General features: G+C 44.2%; 1 protein-coding gene across 7 annotated transcripts in view; it reads left to right on the top strand.

Moving 5' to 3' along the window:
* The first annotated feature begins 499 nt into the window (after nucleotides 1-499).
* The window catches only part of CD46 (CD46 molecule), a 46,509-nt gene continuing 24,945 nt past the window's right edge, over nucleotides 500-22,063 (top strand). For 4 of the 7 annotated variants that reach the window (XM_079761153.1, XM_079761152.1, XM_079761150.1 and 1 more), the window contains exons 1-5: nucleotides 502-714; nucleotides 12,422-12,616; nucleotides 12,935-13,028; nucleotides 15,036-15,121; nucleotides 15,691-15,888. In XM_079761153.1, the coding sequence (XP_079617279.1) occupies nucleotides 603-714; nucleotides 12,422-12,616; nucleotides 12,935-13,028; nucleotides 15,036-15,121; nucleotides 15,691-15,888 (685 nt within the window). In that variant the 5' untranslated portion in view covers nucleotides 502-602. Of the gene's footprint in view, nucleotides 715-12,421; nucleotides 12,617-12,934; nucleotides 13,029-15,035; nucleotides 15,122-15,690; nucleotides 15,889-22,063 lie in introns of all 7 variants that reach the window. The other 3 variants (XM_079761149.1, XM_079761148.1, XM_079761151.1) reach the window with 2 other exon arrangements.

Raw genomic sequence — 22,063 nt, 5'->3', positions numbered from 1 at the left:
GAGCAGACCTCCAACCGCGGAAATCTCAAGTGTCGTCCCTAATCACGCCGAGTTAATGCCAAATGTTGAGCCAGGGCCCTGGCACTCCTGCCGGTCTGGTGGCCCCAGGACCAAAGTGGAGCCCCAGGGGTGCGGGTTCCTAGGCGACCCCGGTCTGGGCCCTGGGTTGCTATTTTCAGGTCCATGAGCTTTATTTTTCCATCCCGGGCTCCGGAAAGGGCGCAAGGATGACTGGGCCAGCTCTCGTTTCCTTCCCACCCTTCCTGAGTCGGGTGGTAACTGCCTGTTTGAGGACGCGGCGGTGAACCACCATTTCCCGCAAACCTAGTCAGGTGAGGAACCGTCCGTCTCCCGCCGGCGCGGGCGGAGCCTGAGCTGCCCAGAACCCGCCGGGTGGGAGCGCGGCCAGGCCACGCCCCTTCCCCTCCTGGCCTGAGGCCCCGCCTATCGCCCATCGCCCCGCTATTTGGGCCCGCCCCCTAGCCGCACTTCCGCTCGGGCGTGGTCCAAGCCAGGCCCACTTGGGGTTCCGCCTTCAAGGTTTCTAGAGTCTGAGGCTTGCTTGGGTCGGGTGCTGGCCCACGGATCCCCGCTCCCGGAACATGACGGCTTCTCGCGGGCCTCGAAGGGCGCCTCCTCGCCGTCCCTCCTCTGCTCGGAGCTTCGCTGGGACTCTCTTGGTGACGCTGGTGCTCTGGTTACCCGCCTCCACCGGTAGGGGGCTGGAGAGCGGGTGCGCTCCTGGAGCGAGCTGGAGCGGGTTGGGGAGCCGGCCGACCGCCGCCGAGGGCGGGGAGAGGGCGGGGAGAGGTCGGGGTGGAGGGTCGGGCTAAGGGGTCCGGGGCTTGGGCAGAGCTGACCCGGGTTGTGCCGTGCGCGGCTCCAGGGGAGGGAGGACCCCGAAGCGACAGCGGCTTGTACTGAGACTCGCGGGGCGCTGGGCGCTGGGCGCGGCCGGGGTTTGCCAAAGCTCGTCCTCAGCCAAAGCGGGCAGGTGTTCCGGGACTGAGCCGAGCGGGCCGGGAAGCGCAGGCCCGGCGCTCCGGGTGAGGGCTTGCTCGCTCTGGAGAGCCCCAGTGCGGGGGGGCGTTGCCAGGGGCCGCGCCGCGCCCGTGGTGGGTGTTCGCGCTGTGTTTCCTGCGCGGTGTGATGCCCGGGGGTTGGTGCCCCGCCGGGGGTTGGTGCCCCGCCGGCGGTTGGTGCCCCGCCGGGGGTTGGTGCCCCGCCGGGTGTTATCGGGTGTGTGCTGAAGGGAAGTGGCCGGGGCAGGGCTGCGGAGTGTGGGGCGAGGAAGCGCGCCGCTTCCTCTGTGTGGGGGCTGGGGAGCGCACGCTGAGCCCTTGAGTGAGAGGCGTGGTTTTGGAAGGGCGCTCAGTGCTTTTGTAATTAAAGTTAACAGGCTCCTTGTTGCCCACATTTGTGTGAGCATTGATTGGCTGACTGTTGCGCCCGGTGTGGTCTTTTTTTTTTTTTTAATTTCTTTATTGATTAAGGTGTCACATATTTGTCCTCATCCCCCCATTCCCATCCCACACCCCTCCCCACGCATGCCCCCAACCCCTGTTGTCCTTAACCGCTGGTTAGGCTCATATGAGGTCTTCTTGTTCCCATGAAATATACGCAGTATCCTTTTCAATTACTAAATGTATTTTTGGCGTTGTTTTTGTTTTTTATTTTTTTTAATAAGGTTGAGTCATATTTGAGGGGCTATCCAAAGTAACCTAAATACGTTGGTAGGCAAACCCAGCGAGAAATTAGTATCCCAAGAAATGGACAATAATGTTAATAAGGTTTTTCCCTACAGGTCATAAACTAAACCTGGGACTTATTCACGAAATAAGTTTCCTTTTTCGTTGACTGGATTAAGTACTTAATATACTAGAAGACAACAACATGCTTATTGTATAAAATATACACAAAGGACAACCATCGAATACTTTATAGTGTATTCCCAATGTCGTTATATGCATGTGTGTTTATATACCCAGTGATTTTTAGTATCCCACTACATAGTATACAGTTTGCATGCTGCATTCTCTCCTTAGGAGAACTCATTTAATAAATTATTTGCCTTGTATGTGCCAGGCCCTGTGCTGGTTCTGGGGACACACTGGTGACCAATAACAAACCATTCCTACTTTCATGATCCTTATTTCACTCTTTGTCTGCACACCACACACAGGAACTGTGTTTTTCTCACTGTTAGATCCCCAGTGCCAGACACATAGTAGGCAATCAGTAAATAAAATATTTGCTAAAATTTATTGGGAGTGACTAACGAAACCATAATACAAGTCTTTCTCTTTTTTTAATGTTTTAATTGATTTTAAAGAGAGAGGGAGAGGGAGGGAGGGGTGGAGGGAGGGAGGGAGGGAGGGAGAGGAGACAGACAGACAGATATTGATTGGTTGCCTCCTGAACCCACCTTGATTGGGGATTGAACCCACAACCTGGGCATGTGCCCTGACTGGGAATCGAACTGGTAACCTTTCCATGCTTTTGCTGACACTCAGCCCACTGAGACACACTGGCCAGGGCCAATACTTGTCTTTTAAAAATATATATATATATATATATATTTTTTTTTATTGATTTCAGACAGGAAGAGGGGGAGAGAGAGATAGAAACATCAATGATGAGGGATAATCAGTGATCAACTGCGTCCTGCACACCCCCACCGCCATTGGGGATGGAGTCCACAAATAGAGCATATGCCCTGACCAGGGAATCGAACCTTGACCTCTGATTCATAGGTCGATGCTCAACCACCGAGCCATACCAGCTGGGCTTGATACTAGGGTTATAAGCCCAGACAGGTGCGCTGGAGGGAAGGCGCATGATTCTCTGACAGCATTTAACAAATGGCTGGTGGGAGGGAAGGCTTTTCTGCTCTTGAGACAGGCCACACTCTGCCACTTCGGGGCTTCTGCACTTGCTGTCCCTCAGTCTAGGAGCATTGTCCTCCTGCCTCTTGCATAATTGGCTCCTCCTTATACTTCCAACTCATTAGTGTTGTTACCCCATCAGAGGGACCTGTGACCATCCTATCTCAGGTAGACACACACACACACACACACACACACACACACACTCATACACACTCATCCTAACTTGTAATTACCCTTCCAAAACGATGTTTTTGGTTCTCTTCCCACTAGAATACAGAGATCTTGTGTGTCTTGTCACACTTGTGATTACAAATGCTCACTGTTTTGCCTCAATATCAACACTCTTGTATAACTATTAAGTAGCAGGAAGTTAGCCGAAACCGGTTTGGCTCAGTGGATAGAGCGTCGGCCTGCGGACTCAAGGGTCCCAGGTTCGATTCCGGTCAAGGGCATGTACCTTGGTTGCGGGCACATCCCCAGTAGGGGGTGTGCAAGAGGCAGCTGATCAATGTTTCTCTCTCATCGATGTTTCTAACTCTCTATCCCTCTCTCTTCCTCTCTGTAAAAAATCAATAAAATATATTTTAAAAAAAAAGTAGCAGGAAGTTAAATATAATATTCAGCTGGCTCTTAAAAGCTCAGGAACAAAACTCCTCTGGCCTCTAAGAGGAAGTTTCTGTTATCTATTTCTTAAACAAATAGGTAGCCACATACTTCTCCACCAAATGAGTTTATTCGGGAACAACCAAGAATTGTATTTCAGGACCTGTGGTCTACAGGTGAACCAAGAACAAGCCCAGAGAAAGAAAGGAGAGGAACTGAAAGTTTGAGGTACAGTGACTTTTCACTGGCTGAGTTCTGGCAGTCTCATTGGCTGACTAGGCAAGGAGGGATCTTTCTCTTCCTCCTGCTGAGGCAGCAAAATAGTATCACTTCCTGTGGGAAATGCATGGTAGGTCTCTAACATTTGGGACCATCGATATGTGTTGCTTATGTGTGTGTGAGTTTTCTCATTTAGCCTCCTGACTCCATTTTAAATGAGATTTCTATTTTTTAATTTTCACATGCCTCCCTTTGAATGATTTTTCTCCAAAATCATTGCTGATCAAGAGTCAGGTCTTTGGATTCAGTGGCCTTTTGTTCGTTGATGCCAGGAAGGACCGTTGCTGAGTGTCATGTTCCGTGTCAGAGGAAAATGTACAGGTTGTAAACCTATCATTTGAGTAATGAGGGATGGGGAGGGGCAGTGAGATCTCCCAGGAATTACCCTTCTCCAGTTTGCCTGGTGGAGTAGTGAATCCCCAAAGGCATACTCAGAATGGAAATAAGTAAGAGCTTTGGGAAGACATACTGTAGGTATAAAACATGAAGCAATTAAGCAGTATTGCTCTCAAAAGAAACTGGAACAAAATGTCTTGTCAATAAGACGGCCTGTAGGTTGCAAATTCAGAGACTATGAATTGGATAAGAATCCACGATCAGTTAATAGTCTATGAAAGAGAGGCTTCCGTGAGTTTTAAACCTTCTAATTGGCTTGGTCTGAACATCTTGGGATAGCTGTCTCATCAGGTGTACTCTGCATCAATTTTGGGAAATTTGCACCCTCAGGTCACCAGATGGGGTGCAGGTTCAGTCAGGATTAGGTGCTTTTTTCAGATGTGTCACGTGAATCCAGGAATCTATTGCATGGAGTTTGGCCCCAGAAGGGCTGGTTAGCAGGACCTGACAGGGGCCTTTGTAGCGAGGTTGCAAAGAGCCTTTTCCAAAAGAGGAAGTGTCCACGGCGCACAGTGTGTTGTTTAAGGTCTTCATCTCCCTGGAGTTCACTGTGAAAAGATTGGTTAATTTTCTTAAAGATTTCTTTTTAAAAAATTTTTATTTATTGAAAGAGAGAGAGAGAGAAACATTGATTTGTTGTTCCACTTATTTATGCATTCATTGGTTGATTCTTGTATGAGCCTTGATCAGGGATCGAACCTGCAACCTTGGCGTATCAGGACAATGCTCTAACTAACTGAGCTACCCAGCCAGGGCAGAAAACGGTTAATTTTGATAGAAGAACTTAGTCATTATAATATTGAAGTATATCTCCTTTGACCTCTTGTCCATCAACAGAGGGAGGGGCTGGGTGCATTGGGCTCTCTGTGACTATCTCCAAGGGTGAGAGTTTGAGTTCTAAAGGAGGAGGATCTGGGTGGTTATTAATAGGTGCCCACCAATATTGATGCATAGGTGCTATCATTTTGTCAGTGGGCCAGTGGTTTAATGCGTGTACAGTGGTTGGACTGGTGGTTATGTGGCCTGAAGCAGGGCTTCTTTTTTTTATCAAACCAACTGCAGTGCTTTTGGCCAAGGTACTTGGAGGGTTTCTGCAAATGTTGTCAGTGAGTCTTAATGCTGTTCGTGCATTTGACTAAGCCTGAGGTTTGAGCATGGTCAGTGCAGTGAAAGTGTTGTACAAAACTGTCAAAGCACCTGACTGGTAAGATGGGTTCCCTGACCCCTCTGGGCTCTGGAGGGCTTCTCTAGGTGGGGGTGGTCTTTTCACAGGGACTTTAGCCACAGCAGAAGCAGTAGCCTGTCTGCTGGGAAAGCTTCAGTCTAGTGAGAAAATATACAGACCACGACTAAAATATATGCATATCCGCGAGATGGAAAAGCTGTACGAAATCCATTTGCCAGACATAGAGTGGTCCATTAGGCAACTTAAAATGTCTGGCAGCAGTTGGATCAGGCTTTCCTGGCTCGTACTTTAGACAAGTGGGACAAATAGGTACTTTTTGTGGCCTTATTAATAGGTGCCCGCCAATATTGATGCATTTTGTCAGTGGGCCAATGGTTTAATGCGTGCCCACGAGTTAGGTGTGGGAGTTTTAGAGCCTCTGGTTGGACTGGGCTGTTATTTGGCCTGAACCGGAGCTGCTGCTTTTTATCAAACCAACAGTTGTCAGATTTCCAGTTTTGTTTTTCTTTTCCTGAGGCCAGTTGTTGGTCGCTAATCAGATTTTTGACGTTATCATTTGGGGAAATATCCCTTTGGCCATACCAAAGGTTTGACTGTTGTGGGTTCCTTTTAAGGACTGCATTCCTTGTGGAGTCAGGTTTAGAATGCCCTGGGATCTTAAGAATAGCTAAAAGTATAGCACCCAATAATTTCTGAACATACAGGCCATTTTTAAATTTCAGCTGGAAGTAAGAAAGCCATGTTGCTTCTACAACATTCCAAATCGTGACCTATTCCAAAGGCATCTCTCCTATCAGTAGAAATATCAGCAGTTAGGCCCTTGGCTGAAGTGCAGGCCAGAGTGAGCTTGGGGGGCTGTAGTAGCCAAAGGCAAAGGTTCCACCTCAGTTACATCAGACAGTGGTGATACTGCATATACAGTAAAATGTTTGCCATTTAAATAAGAATTATTACTGAAACGAGAAGTCAGCCTTACCCGAGGGAGTGTCCTCCAGATCTAATTGAAGGTTTCATCCTTTTCTGGCCAAGGCCTTGTTTTATCTGAGTGGCTTCGGTTGGCACTTGCCTGACTCTTGAAATCAGGCTGTTTCACTGCAACTGTGATGATGTTCTTCAGACTGATTCCTTCAGACTGATTCCTTCAGGAGCCACGCTGCTGCTTCTGAAACTTGCTGGCCTACAGTCCACCTTTGATAATGTTAAAATACTATTGCTAATAATAGCAGTAATGGAAAATGGGCTCATCTAAGCATAAATATTTTGACATGAAAGAAATTTAAAACTCTAGTAAAGAGAAATAAACATAACTAAACCAATAGAAAAAAAACTTTGAATAAAGGCAAAACCTGAAGAAAAAAATTAGGCTGAAGAAAAAATTATGCTATGCAGATATCTCTGAAACAAGCTGGCTGAACAATAAAGAATTTAATTTTGATCTAAGAGTGTATAGATCTGATAACTATGTTCATTCAGCTCTGGTTCTAGGTACCAGAAATGCAGTGATAAATGAGACAGTCTTGAGGGGAATCCTACCTAATAATAGACAAATATGCAAATTGACCATACCTCCGACACACCCACCATCCAATCAGAGCGAGCATGCAAATTAACCCAAACCAAGATGGCTACAGCCACAGAGAGCAAGGTTTCCTAGGTAACAGAGGAAGCCAAGCTTTCTGCCTGCCCTTGCCAGGCCTAAACCTCCACTCAAGCTACAAAGTTTTAATTATAGAAGGTAAACAAATTCAAACAAATGGCGGCAGAATGGAACTTGAGAGAGCAGGCCAGGGTTGCCGCCAGCAACAGGGGAAGCAAAGGTTTCCGCACACCCTGGCCGGGCCCACCCGCTTAAGGCAACAAAGTTTCAATTATAACCCCAACATAAATGGCTGCCGGCCTCAGAGGGAGCCCCAGGCTTGGCTCCGCTCCAGGCTACAAAGTTTCAATTGTAGAAGGAAAATAAATCCCAGATACCAGGGCCTCCACTTGGGTTGCCAGGGGGCGTGGCCCGCCTGCAAACCACCACAGGCCCCTCGCTCAGGCCGCCCACGCCCCAAGGGAATCCCCACCTAATCTGGGACGCCCTTCAGGGCAAACCAGCTGGCCCCCACCCCTGTACCAGGCCTCTAGCCTATCTAATAAAAGAGTAATATACAGATTGATCATCACTGCAACACACAATATAGCTGCCCCCATGTGGTCAAAGATCCTGCCCCCATGGGGACACAAGATGGCCACCACAAGATGGCCAGCAGGAGAGGGCAGTTGGGAGGCACCCAGCCTGCAAGGGAGGGCAGTTGAGAAGGACCAGGCCTGCAAGGGAGGGCAGTTGGAGGTGATCAACCCTGCAGGAGAGGGCAGTTAGGGGTGACCAGGCCGGCAGAGGAGGGAAGTTGGGGGCAAACAGGCTGGCAGCAGAGTGGTTAGGGGTGATCAGGCTGGCAGGCAGAAGCGGTTAGGGGCAATCAGGAAGGCAGGCAGGGAAGCAGTTGGGAGCCAGCAGTCCTGGATTGTGAGAGGGATGTCCGACTGCCCGTTATTGGGATCGGGCCTAAACGGGCAGTCGGACATCCCTTGAAGGGTCCCATATTGGAGAGGGTACAGGCTGGGCTGAGGGACAACCCCCCTTCATGCACGAATTTCGTGCACCGGGCCTCTAGTGAGAATAATAAAGAATTATAATATTAAAAGTATATTGGGGTATCATGATGACATCCCAGTATTTTGAGTGGCAGATGTCAAGAGCCTCAAGGAAGAATTGGCATCTAAGATGCCACTGAAGGATGAGTGGGTGGGAAGAATGACAGGGTCTCTGGTCAAAACTGAAGTAAAATAATGCATGGAGGCCTACAGTGCTAAAGTAATTTAAGTAATTTAATGGGCACCACAAGGGATTGAATATAGCTTGACAATAGTGTGCAAGAGAAAGCAGGATTTTAAGTCTGTTAGCCATGCCAAGGATCCTTAGACATTATCCTGAGGGCATTGGGGATCCATTGCCAAGTACCTGACTTGGAAGGTCCTTGGTCACTGTGTCATATCAATACTATTCTGGTAACAACATGAAAAATGAATTGAGTGAATAGTGCCAAGGTAGGTAAGGAGACCAATCCAGAAACTCTGGTCACAATCCAGATAAATGATAGTGGCTGTGGAAGTAAGGATAGAACTAGAGGATGGACAAGCATTCAGTTGTGGAAACAATTTCACTAGTTTGCTTGGTATGCCTGTGAAGAATCAATAGAGCACATTTATTATGTTATTTGAGACAGCATGACACTTGCCCAGGGGAGCTGTGTGGGGTAGCAATTTGATATACAGGTTTGGCACCCCAGCCAGAGATCTAGGATGGGGAGGTATTTGAGAGGTAGCTCTTTTTAGGGGAAATGAAGTCATGGGAGTATATCTGCCCGCCCAGGGGAGTCTGCAGAATGAAATAACAGGAGTTCCTAGAACTGCCTATTAGAAATGTCACATTATCCAATCAGGCAGAGAAGGGAGAGCAGTCAGAGGACAAGCTGAAAACCAGGTGGTCATGCTGTCCAGGGAACCAAAGAGAACTTTTCAGTTAGAGTGACCAGTAGCTCCAGATGTTCCAGACAGGGCAACTAAAACTACTGAGGACGAAAGGGTTAGGAGTCCTTGAAAAACAAGGAGGCCACTTAATGACTTTGGAAGTAATTTAGTGATTTTCGTAGGCCTACAAATGAGGCAGTGAGAAATAAAATTGGCAGGTGTAGATGCCAGTGTCTGCATTTTGGGAAGCAACGAAAGTTTAAAAATAGGGTGCTGTGTAGACAGTGGGAGGAGCAGGATTGTCAGCTTTCACTGGAGGTCCTGTTTGGTGAGAACCATGCTTTTCTGAAGGCACCAATCTGGGCAGGGGTGTGTATACTCATGTCAGAAAGTGATTTAATTTTTGCAAGCAGGGAGAGAGTGCTTACCCAATTTTGGCAAGTGTAGACAAGGTGAGCAGTTCTCTTGATCCATAGCAGAAAACGATTTCATTTTCCCGAAACCCATCTGGAACATTGCCGAGTTTTCTGAATGCAGCCCATCATCTTACTTAATGTCATCTATGTTAAAGTGTAGCATTGCAGCCAAATAATAATTATATTTAAACTACCTAGAGAAAACTAAGTTAAGGTGCTATTTTTCTGGGTCCTGGAATGTTTAGTTTAAACATTAGCATAGGAAAAAAATTCAGTGTTCTGAGCAAGGGAAGAAATTTGCTTGTTAAAAGATGTGGTGTTGCATTCAATTATTGCAGTGTATATAGCTTGTGATCAACTGGTTGGCGAACATTGACATGCACATTGGTGGAAGCATGTCTTTCATGGTGTATGTTAGTGGGAAGAAATACTTCAAATTAGTTGAATGAATTAAACTATCTTATTGACTTTTCCATATAGACACTACATGTGAAAGTCATATTAGGAATCCTCTCTCCTTTATCTGCTTTCAAGATAGTTACTGAGATTGAATGCATAAAACAAAGGACACTGATATAATTTAATTGTGGGAATGCTGTTACATGATTTCTTTCGTGGTGGTTCCAGGAAATTCTAGAATAATGTTGTGCATTTGTATCTGAACAGAATTGTATAGAATTTCTAGCCCATGTTTGTTTTCCTATTGAAAATGACAATATCTAGCTCAGGGTATTCAGTAAATGTAATGTTATCTATAACAATAAAAGCGTAATATGCTAATTAGACCAGATGTCCTTCTGGACAACCTTCCAGACAAAGCCAGGGCTGTGAGGGAATCCCAGGTCCCGGGTGCCAGAGGGAAGCCGGGGGAAGGAAGGCCTATTCTTGCAGAATTTCATGCATTGGGCCTCTAGTTTATCAATAAAAAAGCATTGTTATTTTAAACAATGCTTTTAATTACTAGGGACTTTGGTTTGCTTTTTGCATTTGCTTTGTTTTGAGCAGTTGAGTGAGGAACATTCGGATATCAAGGGCAGCATTGTGGACATGTTGAAAACATCTGCCAGTAGGTGGATGATGGAAATGAAATGTTGGACTGGGTAGATATAGAGTTTTAGAATTTAGAATATGATAAGAAAGAAGAGTAAAATTTCACGTGTTTAGAGTTCTCTTTACTGGTCTCTCAATCTGAAATAAGACCAAGATTCAGGGAGTAAAAGAGGAAAGATCCCTTAGGGAGCAAAATAGATCTACTTTAGGTCCTTAACCTTTATAGGAGAGGCCTCTGCATTCCTTTAGCCTTTTAGGGCTTTCCTGGATGTGTGTGTCTCCATCACATTATTGTATGTAACTGTTCTAAGAGATTTGTTAGGTTTTCAAGCCCACAGATAATTTACAGGAAGGCAAATTGCTTAAGTAGAAATGACAAAGGAGTGAAAACTACCCCCCTCCATAAATATCAGAGGTAAAAAGTTCTAAAAGCATTAGGGATATATCGGATACACAGCCCATACAGCTACCTCAGGGAGCTAGCTTCTGAGGTCATGTATGATCCATTGATCTGTGAAGGAAGGTTAAATTACTGTTGACCCTTGAACAACATTGGTTTGCACTACCCGAATTCACTTATGCCTGCATTTGTTTCTGTAAATATATAGAAACTGCTGGTATCTAGGTTTCACGTCCCTGGAAACAACCAACAGTTTTATCTATCTGCAGTTGGGAATCTGACAATGCAGAGGACACACTGTAGGCATTGTTCACCACTTTATATTAAGTGACCAGCATGCAGGGGTTTTTATATCCATGGGGTGTCCTGGAACCCATCGCCCACTGATACAGAGAATTCAAAAGTCACCTGTGGATTTTCATCTGTGTGGGAACCCCTGAACCGAACTGCTGCATTGTTCAAGAGTCCATTGTGTACTTAAAGTTATGTTAAGAAAGCAGAATTTTTTTCATGTGAGGCTATTCAAAGTTATACAATTTGATTTGATTTTTATTATTTTTTAATATGTTTTATTGATTTTTTAGAGAGAGGAAGGGAGAGGGATAGAGAGTTAGAAACATCGATGAGAGAGAAACAAGGATCAGCTGCCTCCTGCACACTCCCTACTGGGGATGTTCCCGCAACCAAGGTACATGCCCTTGACCGGAATTGAACCTGGGACCCTTCAATCTGCAGGCTGATACTTTATCCACTGAGCCAAACTGGTTCAGGCTACAATTTGATTTTAAATGGCGTTTACTCACTTGCAAAAATGCTCATTTCGCTAATATGAAATGAAGTCTTATATTTTGAAATAGTTTAGTCCATATTTATTTCTATCTATGAAATCCACAATACTTGAATAATGATTACCTCTACCCATAGCATTTCTTGAGCACCCACTGGGCACAGAGTGTAGCAGGAAAAGAAGGCATATGACCCTGGCCTCTAGGAACTTGCCTCCTGAGACTGAGCCTGAAGTGACAAGTCACCATCAGTTTGCATTTCAAACTGTTTTAGAGGACTCTGATCTAGGGCTACATACTGTAAAAGTTGTCTTAGGGGAGAGGTGAGTGTGCAATGAACTGAGAAACACTGGGGAAGGACGCACACCTATCAGTATATTTTACAACCAAAAATTTTGCTGCTGTCTCTAATTTACTGTTGGATGAATATTCACCTTACTAGAGGCCCAGTGCATGATTTAATCATGCACCTGGTGCACCAGCGGGCCGGCTGTCCGCCGGTGCCCCAGGCCTTCCGAAAGCCTCTGGCGCTGCGGAGGCTTTCGAAAGGCCTTGCGCTGGAGCAGACAGCCGGCCAGGTCCCCCGCTTTGGCCTTTGATCGCGGGGGACCTGGCCAGCTGTCTGCCGGTGCCCCAGGCCTTCCGAAAGCCTCCGGCGCAGCCATGACACAGACGCTGAGCTTGCGGCGCCAGCTCAGCATCCTGCTGGCCCAATCAGCTACCCCAGCCACCCTGAGTCCCGCCCCCTGCGCCTCCTGCTGGCCCAATCGTGGGCGTAGCGGAGTGATGGTAATTTACATATTACCATTTTATTATGTAGGAATTCCCTGAGAAACCATAAGCTCTCCAAAGACCTGCCAGAATCCGTGGTTTACTTTCGTTTCTTATTCTCTCATGCCCAGATGCCTGTGATGAGATACCAAGATACGAATCTATGAAAGCCAAGGGTAATCCTGTGCCCCCTGTAAGTCCTGGGTTCACAGCAGACTATGAGTGTCGCCCAGGATACAGGCTTATTGTTCCTCTTGTTCGTCCCACCGCCACTGTTTGTCAGCCTGATGGCACATGGGCACCTCCTCTCCGGGAGGCTTGTACAAGTAAGTACACAAAACTTTTTATTTTTGTTGTTCTAAAGATTCTCATACCTTTTAGAGCACATATTCTGCTACTGCAATGATGGTTTTCTCACGTGGATGTAGATCTTAGATAGTCATGTATTTTTTCAAGCTTTGAAAATTTCCAGGGAATCTTTTTCTTATTAGTTGTCTGGGTAAATGTGAATCTTCAGTTTGGCCTTTTAATAGTTAAAGAAAGAAAAGTAGTATTCCCACAGTAGAGCAATGTAGAATTTTGGTTTTGATTCAGATCTGTTTTGGAGTTTGTGTAAAACAACGAATTTTTAAAATTTCTTTCAGGAAAATCATGTCCACAACTAACAGAGCCCGTAAATGGCCGCGTAGAAGGAACTTTTCAGTTTGGTTCACAGGCTAACTATTCTTGTAATGAGGGGTAAGTAGAGGAAATAGGTAAATGTTACTACTTCTATTTTTGTTTTGCTTCTCTTCTAAGTATTCCCATAATGTTGATTTAATTTTGCTTTGTGTGTGAGAAGTTGTACTTATAGCCAGTCAACTGTTCAGCTTCTTATAGAGACTGAAAAGATGTGTAGTGAATAGAAAGGAATTTCCATTGAAGTAAAGCAGACCTATATAATGCTATCCTATATAATAAAAGCCTAATATGCTAAGTGTCCAACCCTTCATTCGACCAGTTGCTATGATGCCCACTGACCACTAGGGGGCAGACGCTCTGACTGGTAGGTTAGCTTCCTGCTGGGGTCCGGCCAATAGGTACTGGGCGAGATGGGCTGGACACACCCTGGAACCCTCCCACAGTCCCTCCCCGGGCAGCCAGCCCTGATCGGCCCCCGCAGGCCAGGCTGAAGGACCCCGCTGGTACACAAATCCGTGTACTGGGCCTCTAGTCCTATATAACAAAAGATTAATATGCAAATCCACCAAACAGCGGAATGACTGGTTGCTATGATGTGCACTGACCACAGGGAACAGACGCTCAACGTAGGAAGCTGGGGAAGTGCTGCTCCGCCAGAAGCCGGGCTGATGGCTGGCAAGCGCAGTGGTGGTGGTGGGAGCCTCTCCCGCCTGCACATCAGTGCTCAGGTTGTCCAGCTGCCAGCTTAGGCCCGCTCCCTAGAGGTATTGGGCCTAAGCCATCAGTGGGATATCCCTCAAGGGCTCCTGGACTGCAAAAGGGCACAGGCCGAACTGAGGGACAAATGTCGTACACTGGGCCTCTAGTATATAATAATAAGCCTACCATTAGCATTAAAAATGTAGTAATCAGCCGAAACCGGTTTGGCTCAGTGGATAGAGCGTCAGCCTGCGGACTGAAGGGTCCCGGGTTCGATTCCGGTCAAGGGCATGTACCTTGGTTGCGGGCACATCCCCAGTGGGGGGTGTGCAGGAGGCAGCTGATCGATCTTTCTCTCTCATCGATGTTTCTAACTCTCTATCCCTCTCTCTTCCTCTCTGTAAAAAAAAAAAATGTAGTAATCATGGTGACTTTATCCTTGACAACAAAGTGCACCCTACTTAAAATGGCCAACCTTCAGAGTTGATGGAGGGGTTATAGAAATGGTAGGTAGAATTGCCAGCCAAAAATAATCTTATATTGAGACTAGAGGCCCAGTGCATGAATTCATGCACCAGTTGGGTCCCTCGGCCTGGCCTGTGTGATCGGGCTGAAACCGGCTCCCCGACATCCCCCAAGGGGTCCTGGATTGCAAGAGGGTGCAGGCCAGGCTGAGGGACTCCACCAGTGCATGATCGGGCCTGCGGAGGGAGGCAGGAGGTTGGCTAGCCAGGGAGGGGCTGCAGGAGGGCTCCAGGATGTGTCCAGCCCATCTCGCTCAGTCCCAATCGGCTGGACCCCAGCAGCAAGCTAACATGCCAATCAGAGCGTCTTACCCCTGGTGGTCAGTGCACATCATAGAGACTGGTCGACCAGTTGACTGTCTGCCCCTCGGTAGTCAGTGCATGTCATACCGAGCAGTTGAGCCGCCTTAGCATATAATTAGCATATTACGCTTTGATTGGTTGAACAGCCAACAGGTCGACCAGACACTTAGCATATTAGGCTTTAATAAACCGGCAGGCGGACATCCCCCAAGGGGTCCCAGATTGGAGAGGGTGTAGGCCAGGCTGAGGGACCCCCTCCACCCACCTCACCCCTATGCACTAATTTCATGCACCGGACCTCTAGTGTGTAGATAATTTGCTGTAGGTCAGTGTGTGCTCAAATGCAGCAACTGTCTCTTTCATTAAATTATAGATTTAATTAGTACTTTCATTATAGGCTATTTAAGAAAATTTTCCCTCAAGCTACTATAGTGCAGAAAAATAACCATATAAAATTTTTCTTAGTTATTATATGCCTCATGTTAACTGGTTAAAAAAAACCCCAGCACAACAGTAATCTTTTTTTCTTCTTACTTAGTTATTACTTACTTGGAAATCCAGTTCTATATTGTGAACTTTCTGGAAATGATGTGGCTTGGAGTGGTAACCCCCCACAGTGTGAAAGTAAGTATACTGTGTCTTTAGAATTTAGATCAGTAGTTCTCAAACTTTTGGCCTTGATTTGACTTTATGCTTTTAAATTTAAAAAGACCCCCACATAGCTTTTCTTCAGGTGGGATATGGCTATTGCTATTCCATTATATTGGAATTGTCCTTGAAAATTTTTAAAAATAATTATTTATTAAGAACAGTAAGCACAATACATATTAATATATACAACATATTTTTTAAGGAAAACCAAGATTTTAAAAAAAGAATAGTGGTATTGTTTTACGTGTTTGCAAACTCATCAATATGTGGCTTCAATGTAGACCTCAGGATTTGGGCTGTTGCATTAACACACCATTTGTACCTTTGGCAAATTGCACTACATACTCTTAAGGATGAAAAAGATCATACTTTTTCTTTTCATAGAAAATTTGTTTCAAATAGATATTGAATATTCGACTAGATTGTAGAAATCATATGTTAATAAATTTATTGAAGGCAGTTCATAAGGCATTACTAATGCTGTCTTAATCTTTTATCTTTTCTTTTGCCTTTCCTGTCCTTTTTTTTTTTCTCTTTTTAAGAGATTTTATGTCAACCACCTCCACAAATACCAAATGGAGAATTCACCAATAGCCACAGGGATACATTTGAATATAATGAAGTAGTCACTTACAGTTGTAAGCCTTCTGGTCTACCAGATGAATATTCCCTTGTTGGAGAGAGCAGACTGGTTTGTTCTGGGCCAAACAAATGGAGTAGTGACCCTCCTGTGTGTAAAGGTAATAACATTTTTATTTATTTCTTCACTTGACTAACAAGTAAACAGAATAGCCACATATGTTCCCTCACCCTGTTAAATTGTTTTCTAATTTAATTTTAAAAAGGTAAAATTGAATAAAAACTAATTTTACTTGTAGCGTTCCCCACTCTTCACCATACATATTCTTGGCATTCCAACTTACACTGCATTGTGAATTACTATGTAGATGCATGAGTTGGGATTTTCTTTTTTCTTCTAAGGATTAAAAACTCAACACACATTAGGTTAAAAATAACAGATTTATTTTGTGTTGCAAGAAGTCTAAGAGTACTGGTTAGGAAAAAATGGTAAATTATAAAAGACTTAAGCTTCTCACCAATACAATTGATAAACTGGACAAAACATCAAGCATACCTTGTTTAATAGCACTTTGCTTTATTGCATTTCACAGATATTTTGTTATTAAAAATTGAAGGCAAGACCCTCAACAGCAAATAGATTATGCCTTGCATTATGATGATACTCATTTTATTGCTGTGGATTGATACCAAACCTGCTATATCTTTGACATATGCCTGTATTTTAAAAACAATGTTGAAGGCCTTAGAGCATGACTTTAAAACAGGGAGGTGATGGATGGTATTTGACTCTTGAAAGAAAGGAACCACCAAATAATACCAAAATAATTACTCTTGTCAAGGGCAAATGGAATATCCCATTCTCTAATTACATATTCTAGGCATTAAGGTAATTTTTAACAGATTTCAAAATATTGAAATCATTTACTGTACATCATCAGATGACAGTGGAGTGAATGTAAATATCAAAATCCTATTGAATAAAAGAGTAATATGCAAATTGGCCATACCTCCACTACACCCACCAGCCAGTCAGGAGCGAATATGCAAATAAACCCAACCAAGATGGCTGCGGCCATGGAGAGCAGGAAGGAGGCTTTGGTTTCCCCGGCAATGGAGGAAGCCAAGCTTTCCGCCTGCCCTTGCCGACCTAGGCCTCCACTCAATGCTACAAAGTTTCAATGATAGAAGATAAATAAATCCCAACAAAAATGGCGACAGCCACAGAGCTGGAGAGAGCAGGAGGCTAGGGTTGCCCCTGGCGATGGAAGAAGCCAAGCTTCTGCAGCCCTGGCCGGCCTAGGCCTCCATTCCAGGCTACAAAATTTCAATTATAGAAGATAAATAAATCTCAACAGAAATGCTGCTGCCACGGAGCGAGCAGAAGGCTTGGCTCCGCTCCAGGCCACAAAGATTCAATTGTAGTAGATAAATTCCATATACCAGGGCCTCCGCTTGGGTCACCGGGGGGTGGGGCTGGCCTGCAAACCACCACAGGCCCCTTGCCCAGGCTGCCCCACACCCCAAGGGAACCCCCACCCTGATCCGGGACACCCTTCAGGGCAAACCAGCTGGCCCCCACCCATGCACCAGGCCTCTCTCCTATCTAATCCTATCTAATAAAAGAATAATACGCAAATTGACTGTCACTCCAACACACAAGATGGCTTCCCCCATGTGGACACAAGATGGCCACCACAAGATGGCCAGCAGGGGAGGGCAGTTGGGAGGGACCAGGCCTGCAAGGGAGGGCAGTTGTGGGCAATCAGGCCAGCAGGGGAGAGCAGTTGGGGGGGACCAAGCCTGCATGGGAGGTCAGTTAGGGGTGACCAGGCCTGCAGAGGAGGGGAGTTGGGGGCAAACAGGCTGGCAGGGGAGCAGTTAGACATCAATCAGGCTGGCATGGGAGTGGTTAGGGTGTGATCAGGCTGGCAGGCAGAAGCGGTTAGGGGCAATCAGGAAGGCAGGTAGGCGAGCAGTTGGGAGCCAGCAGTCCTGGATTGTGAAAGGGATGTCCGACTGCCCGTTTAGGCCCGATCACCCCCTCCCCCGTGCACAAATTTTGTGCACCGGGCCTCTAGTATATCTATAAAAATCCCCAAATATATGAAAGTTATGCAAGGCACTTCTAACTCATGATACAAAGAAGACTTCACAATCAAAATTAGAAAGTGTGCCGGGCCAGCATAGCCAAGCGTTCAGTGAGCCTGAGGGGAAACGGTGAAGGATTAAAGAAAAGACGGATTAAAGAAAAGACAGACCAAAGAGAATATAGCTGGGGCTCCGTGGATCTCCTGTGACTGGCTGAAGCCACAGAGAAGGATCCAGCCAGCAATCTGAGGCTTTATTTTATAGCCAGAGGTAAACAAGGTAGTGGTCACCATAGTTACAATGTTCTTGTGAATTTCACTTGTTTGGGCAGCACTTGCTGTACCTCCCACAGCCCATTAGCTACCCAGGAAGGAACCAGGGGGCGGCTATAAGGTCAAGCGTAATTATACTAAGAGGGCTCTGTCCTCTAAACTGGGACTTGTTTGTGGCTCTGCCACAGGTCAATCCGAGGCTTAACTCTATAGCCGCTCCCTACAAGAAAGTATTGTGAAATGAATAAAAATGAAAATGCCATACATCAACATTTGTGGGATACAGAAAAAAGCATTAGTAGACTACTAATAGCATGAAATTCTTTTAGAAAAGGGGAAACATCTCAAATCAATAATATAGACTTCTGTTTGAACCTAAAACAAAGAAGAGCAAATTGTACTCCAACTAAGGAAACAAAAGGAAAGAATAAAGATAGAAATCAATGAAATTGAATAGGGAAAATTGTGGAATTAGTGAAATCACCTAGTTATTAGAGATCAATCCAATGTGTTAACATATAACCATTCTGACAAAAAAGAAAGAAAATACAAATTACCAATATTAAGAATGAAAAAGAAGACATCACTAAAAGTATCTGACAGGTATTTAAAGGATAATAAGAGAGTAACAAAAACGACTCTATGCCTATAGATTTGACAACATACCTTCTCATAAAGATAACTGTTCTCCCTGGGGAATCGTATCAGACATTTCAGGAGTAAATAAAAGCAGCTCTTCGCAACCCCTTCAGGAAAATCCGAAAGGGGTGTGGGGGAATACATCTCACCTCATTTCATGAGGATTGCATTGCTCCCATACTAAAACCAGACAGAAACATTTCAGGAACATTCAAAACAATATCCATAATGAACATAGAACCAAAAGTCCTCAACAAAATAGTAATAGATCAAATCGTATAATTAATTAACACATCATAATCAAATACAATTTATTCCATGCATGTAAGGTTAATTTAAATTTAAAAATTAAATTTACCATATCAGGACATATAAAGAAGAAAACTATACATGATTATCTTAATGTGAAAAAAAAGCATTTGACAGAATCCATCATGTTTTCATTATACAACTTCTCAGTGAACTAAGAATAGAACTATCTGTTCCTGAAAAATGGCTCTTACAAAAATCCCATAGCTGACATTTCACTTATTGGTACCTGAATGATTTATTTCCCCGTTAGGTAGGAACAAGACTAGGATGGTCCTGCCCAGTACAGTAAGGCAAGAAATAGAAATAGATATACATGATGAGGAGAAAGAAATAAAGTAGATTATATTTACTATACATCATTGTCCATGTAGAAAATTCGAAAGCCTGAAGTTTTAGCCAGGTTGCAAGCATAATAAGATCAATGTACAGAAATATACTTGTAAGAAATAAATAAGAAATTGAAGTTTTTTTACATAATTTTTACAAGAGTTTCAAACTACATACAATATTTGAAAATAAATTGTATAACACGTGCAAGATTTGAATGGTAAAAATAACTAAACATTTTGATAGAATAAATTAATAGACCTTAATAGAAATGTAGTGATTGTGGATTAGAAGGGTAAATCATAGTAAAGATATCAATTTTCCATAATTAATCTATAATTTTGGCACAGTCCCATTAAAATTCTCAATAGAACTTTTTGTATAAATAGACAAACTGATTCTAAAATTTATATGAAAATACAGCAGAGGTATAATAGTAAACATTTTGAAAAAGTTAGAGGACTCATTCTACCTACTACCAAACCTTATAAAACACTAGAGGCCCAGTGCACGAAATTCTTGCATGGGGCAGGGGGGTGTCCCCCTGCCCAGCCTGCACCCTCTCCAATCTGGGACCCCTCAAGATCAGTCAGACATCCCTCTCACAACCCAGGACTGTTGGCTCCCAACCACTCACCTCCCTGCCTGCCTGATTGCCCCTAACCGCTTCTGCCTGCCAACCTGATCACCTCCTAACCACTCTCCTGTTAGCCTGATCGACGCCTAACTTGCTCCCCTGCAAGCACAATTGCCCCTAACTGCCCTCCCCTGCTGGCCCAGTCACCCCTAACTGCCCTCTCCTGCCGGCATGGTTGCCCCCAACTGCCCTCCCCTGCAGGCCTGGTTGCCCCCAACTGCCCTCTGCCGGCCCGATCACCCCCAACTACCCTCCTCTGCCGGCCCGGTCACCCCTATCTGCCCTCCCCTGCAGGCCTGATTGCTCCCTACTGCCCTCCCTTGCAGGCCTGGTCCCTCCCAACTGCCCTCCCCTGCTGGCCTGATTGCCCACAACTGCCCTTCCATGCAAGCCATCTTGTGTCCACATGGGGGTGGCCATCTTGTGTGTTGGAGTGATGGTCAATTTGCATATTACCTCTTTATTATGTAGGATTATTATATAGGATACTATAAAATATATTAAGACAGTATGGAATGCAATAGAGAGTCCAGAATAGACCCTTTCAACTGTATTCAGTTGGTTTACCACAGATACAGAAATAATTCAGTGGAAAAATGGTAAAAGCACAGGCACAATTTGATACCCATATGCAAAAAAAAATAAAAAATCTCAACCCTGTTTTACACCATATAAATTTACTTAAATCATCATAGACTTAAATATAAAAAAGTAAAAAAAGTTTACAAGAAAATATAGAAAGTATTTGTGACCTAGACAAAGATTTCTTAAATACAACCCTAAAAGCATAATCTTTCAAAAGAAAAAAAAATTCTTAAAGACTCAAAAATTCTCTCATAAAACAGTTATAAGAATATAAATATGAACCATAGACTTGAAGAAGATATTTGCAAAGCACATGTATATAGATCTTTGAAAACAAATGAGAAAACATCCAGTTTTTTAAAAATGGGCAAAATGTTTGAATAGACCTTTTCCTCCAAAGAAGTTATACTGGTGACAAAAAAGTACATGAAAATTACTCAATAGCATTAGTCACAGAAATGTAATTTAAAAACACAGTGATAAAACTAAAAGTAACAACCATACCATTTCAAAGATATGTAGTAATTAGAACTCCTCATACATTGCAAGTTAAGAATGCAAAGTGGTATGTGTACTTAAGAAAGCATTTGATGATTTGTTATAAAGTTAAACATGCACTTAACCATACAACTCAGCAATCCAAGTAAATCTTTTAATGTTCACATAGAACTCTAGTATGAGAATATTCATAGCAGCCTTACTCATAATCGTCTCACATTGGAAATAGCCCATCTTTTTCAGTTGGTGAATGGCCAAACAACCATGGTGCATCCGTATAATGGGAGAATGCTCCGCAATATAAAGGATTGAGCATCTGATCTTGCAAGTACAGAAGTGAATCTCAGATGCATTATGCTAGGTGAAATAAGCTGTACGCAGAGGCTGTCATCCCATTCTGACATTCTGGAAAAGAAACGTTATAGGGATAGAAAACAGATCAATGGTTAGCTGGTGGAAGGTGGTTGGGGTATGGGGACAGGGAGAGTTGATTACAAAGTGGTCTGAGGGAACGTTGGAGGTATTGGAACTTTTCTATGTCTTTACTGTGGTGATAGGTACATGGTTTGTATTTGTATTGATGAAACCTCATTCAGCTGTGCACTTATAAGGATGAGTTTTAACGTATGTAAGTTATATTCAGTAATTCTAACTTACAGAAATAATTTCTGTGATTAATATCAGCTCAGCACAACAGAGAATAGATCAGTGAACCTCAAGTGAGAACAATAGAAACCTACCAGATGATTTGAAAGAAATCTTTTTTAATATATATATAGAGAGAGAAAGACTTACAACCTGGGGAACAACTAGCAGTCAAATATGCATGGAGAGTAGGAGTCAAATATGCATGTTTTTGTAGGTCAGAAAGAGAGTATAGTGGTTCTCAACCTTCCTAATGCCGCGACCCTTTAATACAGTTCCTCATGTGGTGGTGACGCCCAACCATAAAATTATTTTCGTTGCTACTTCATA

This window comes from Cnephaeus nilssonii (assembly GCF_951640355.1).
Source record: "Cnephaeus nilssonii genome assembly, chromosome: 21".
Lineage (NCBI taxonomy): Eukaryota > Metazoa > Chordata > Mammalia > Chiroptera > Vespertilionidae > Cnephaeus > Cnephaeus nilssonii.
The sequence above is the reverse complement of the archived record's forward strand: the minus strand, read 5'-3'. Positions and strand labels throughout refer to the sequence as shown.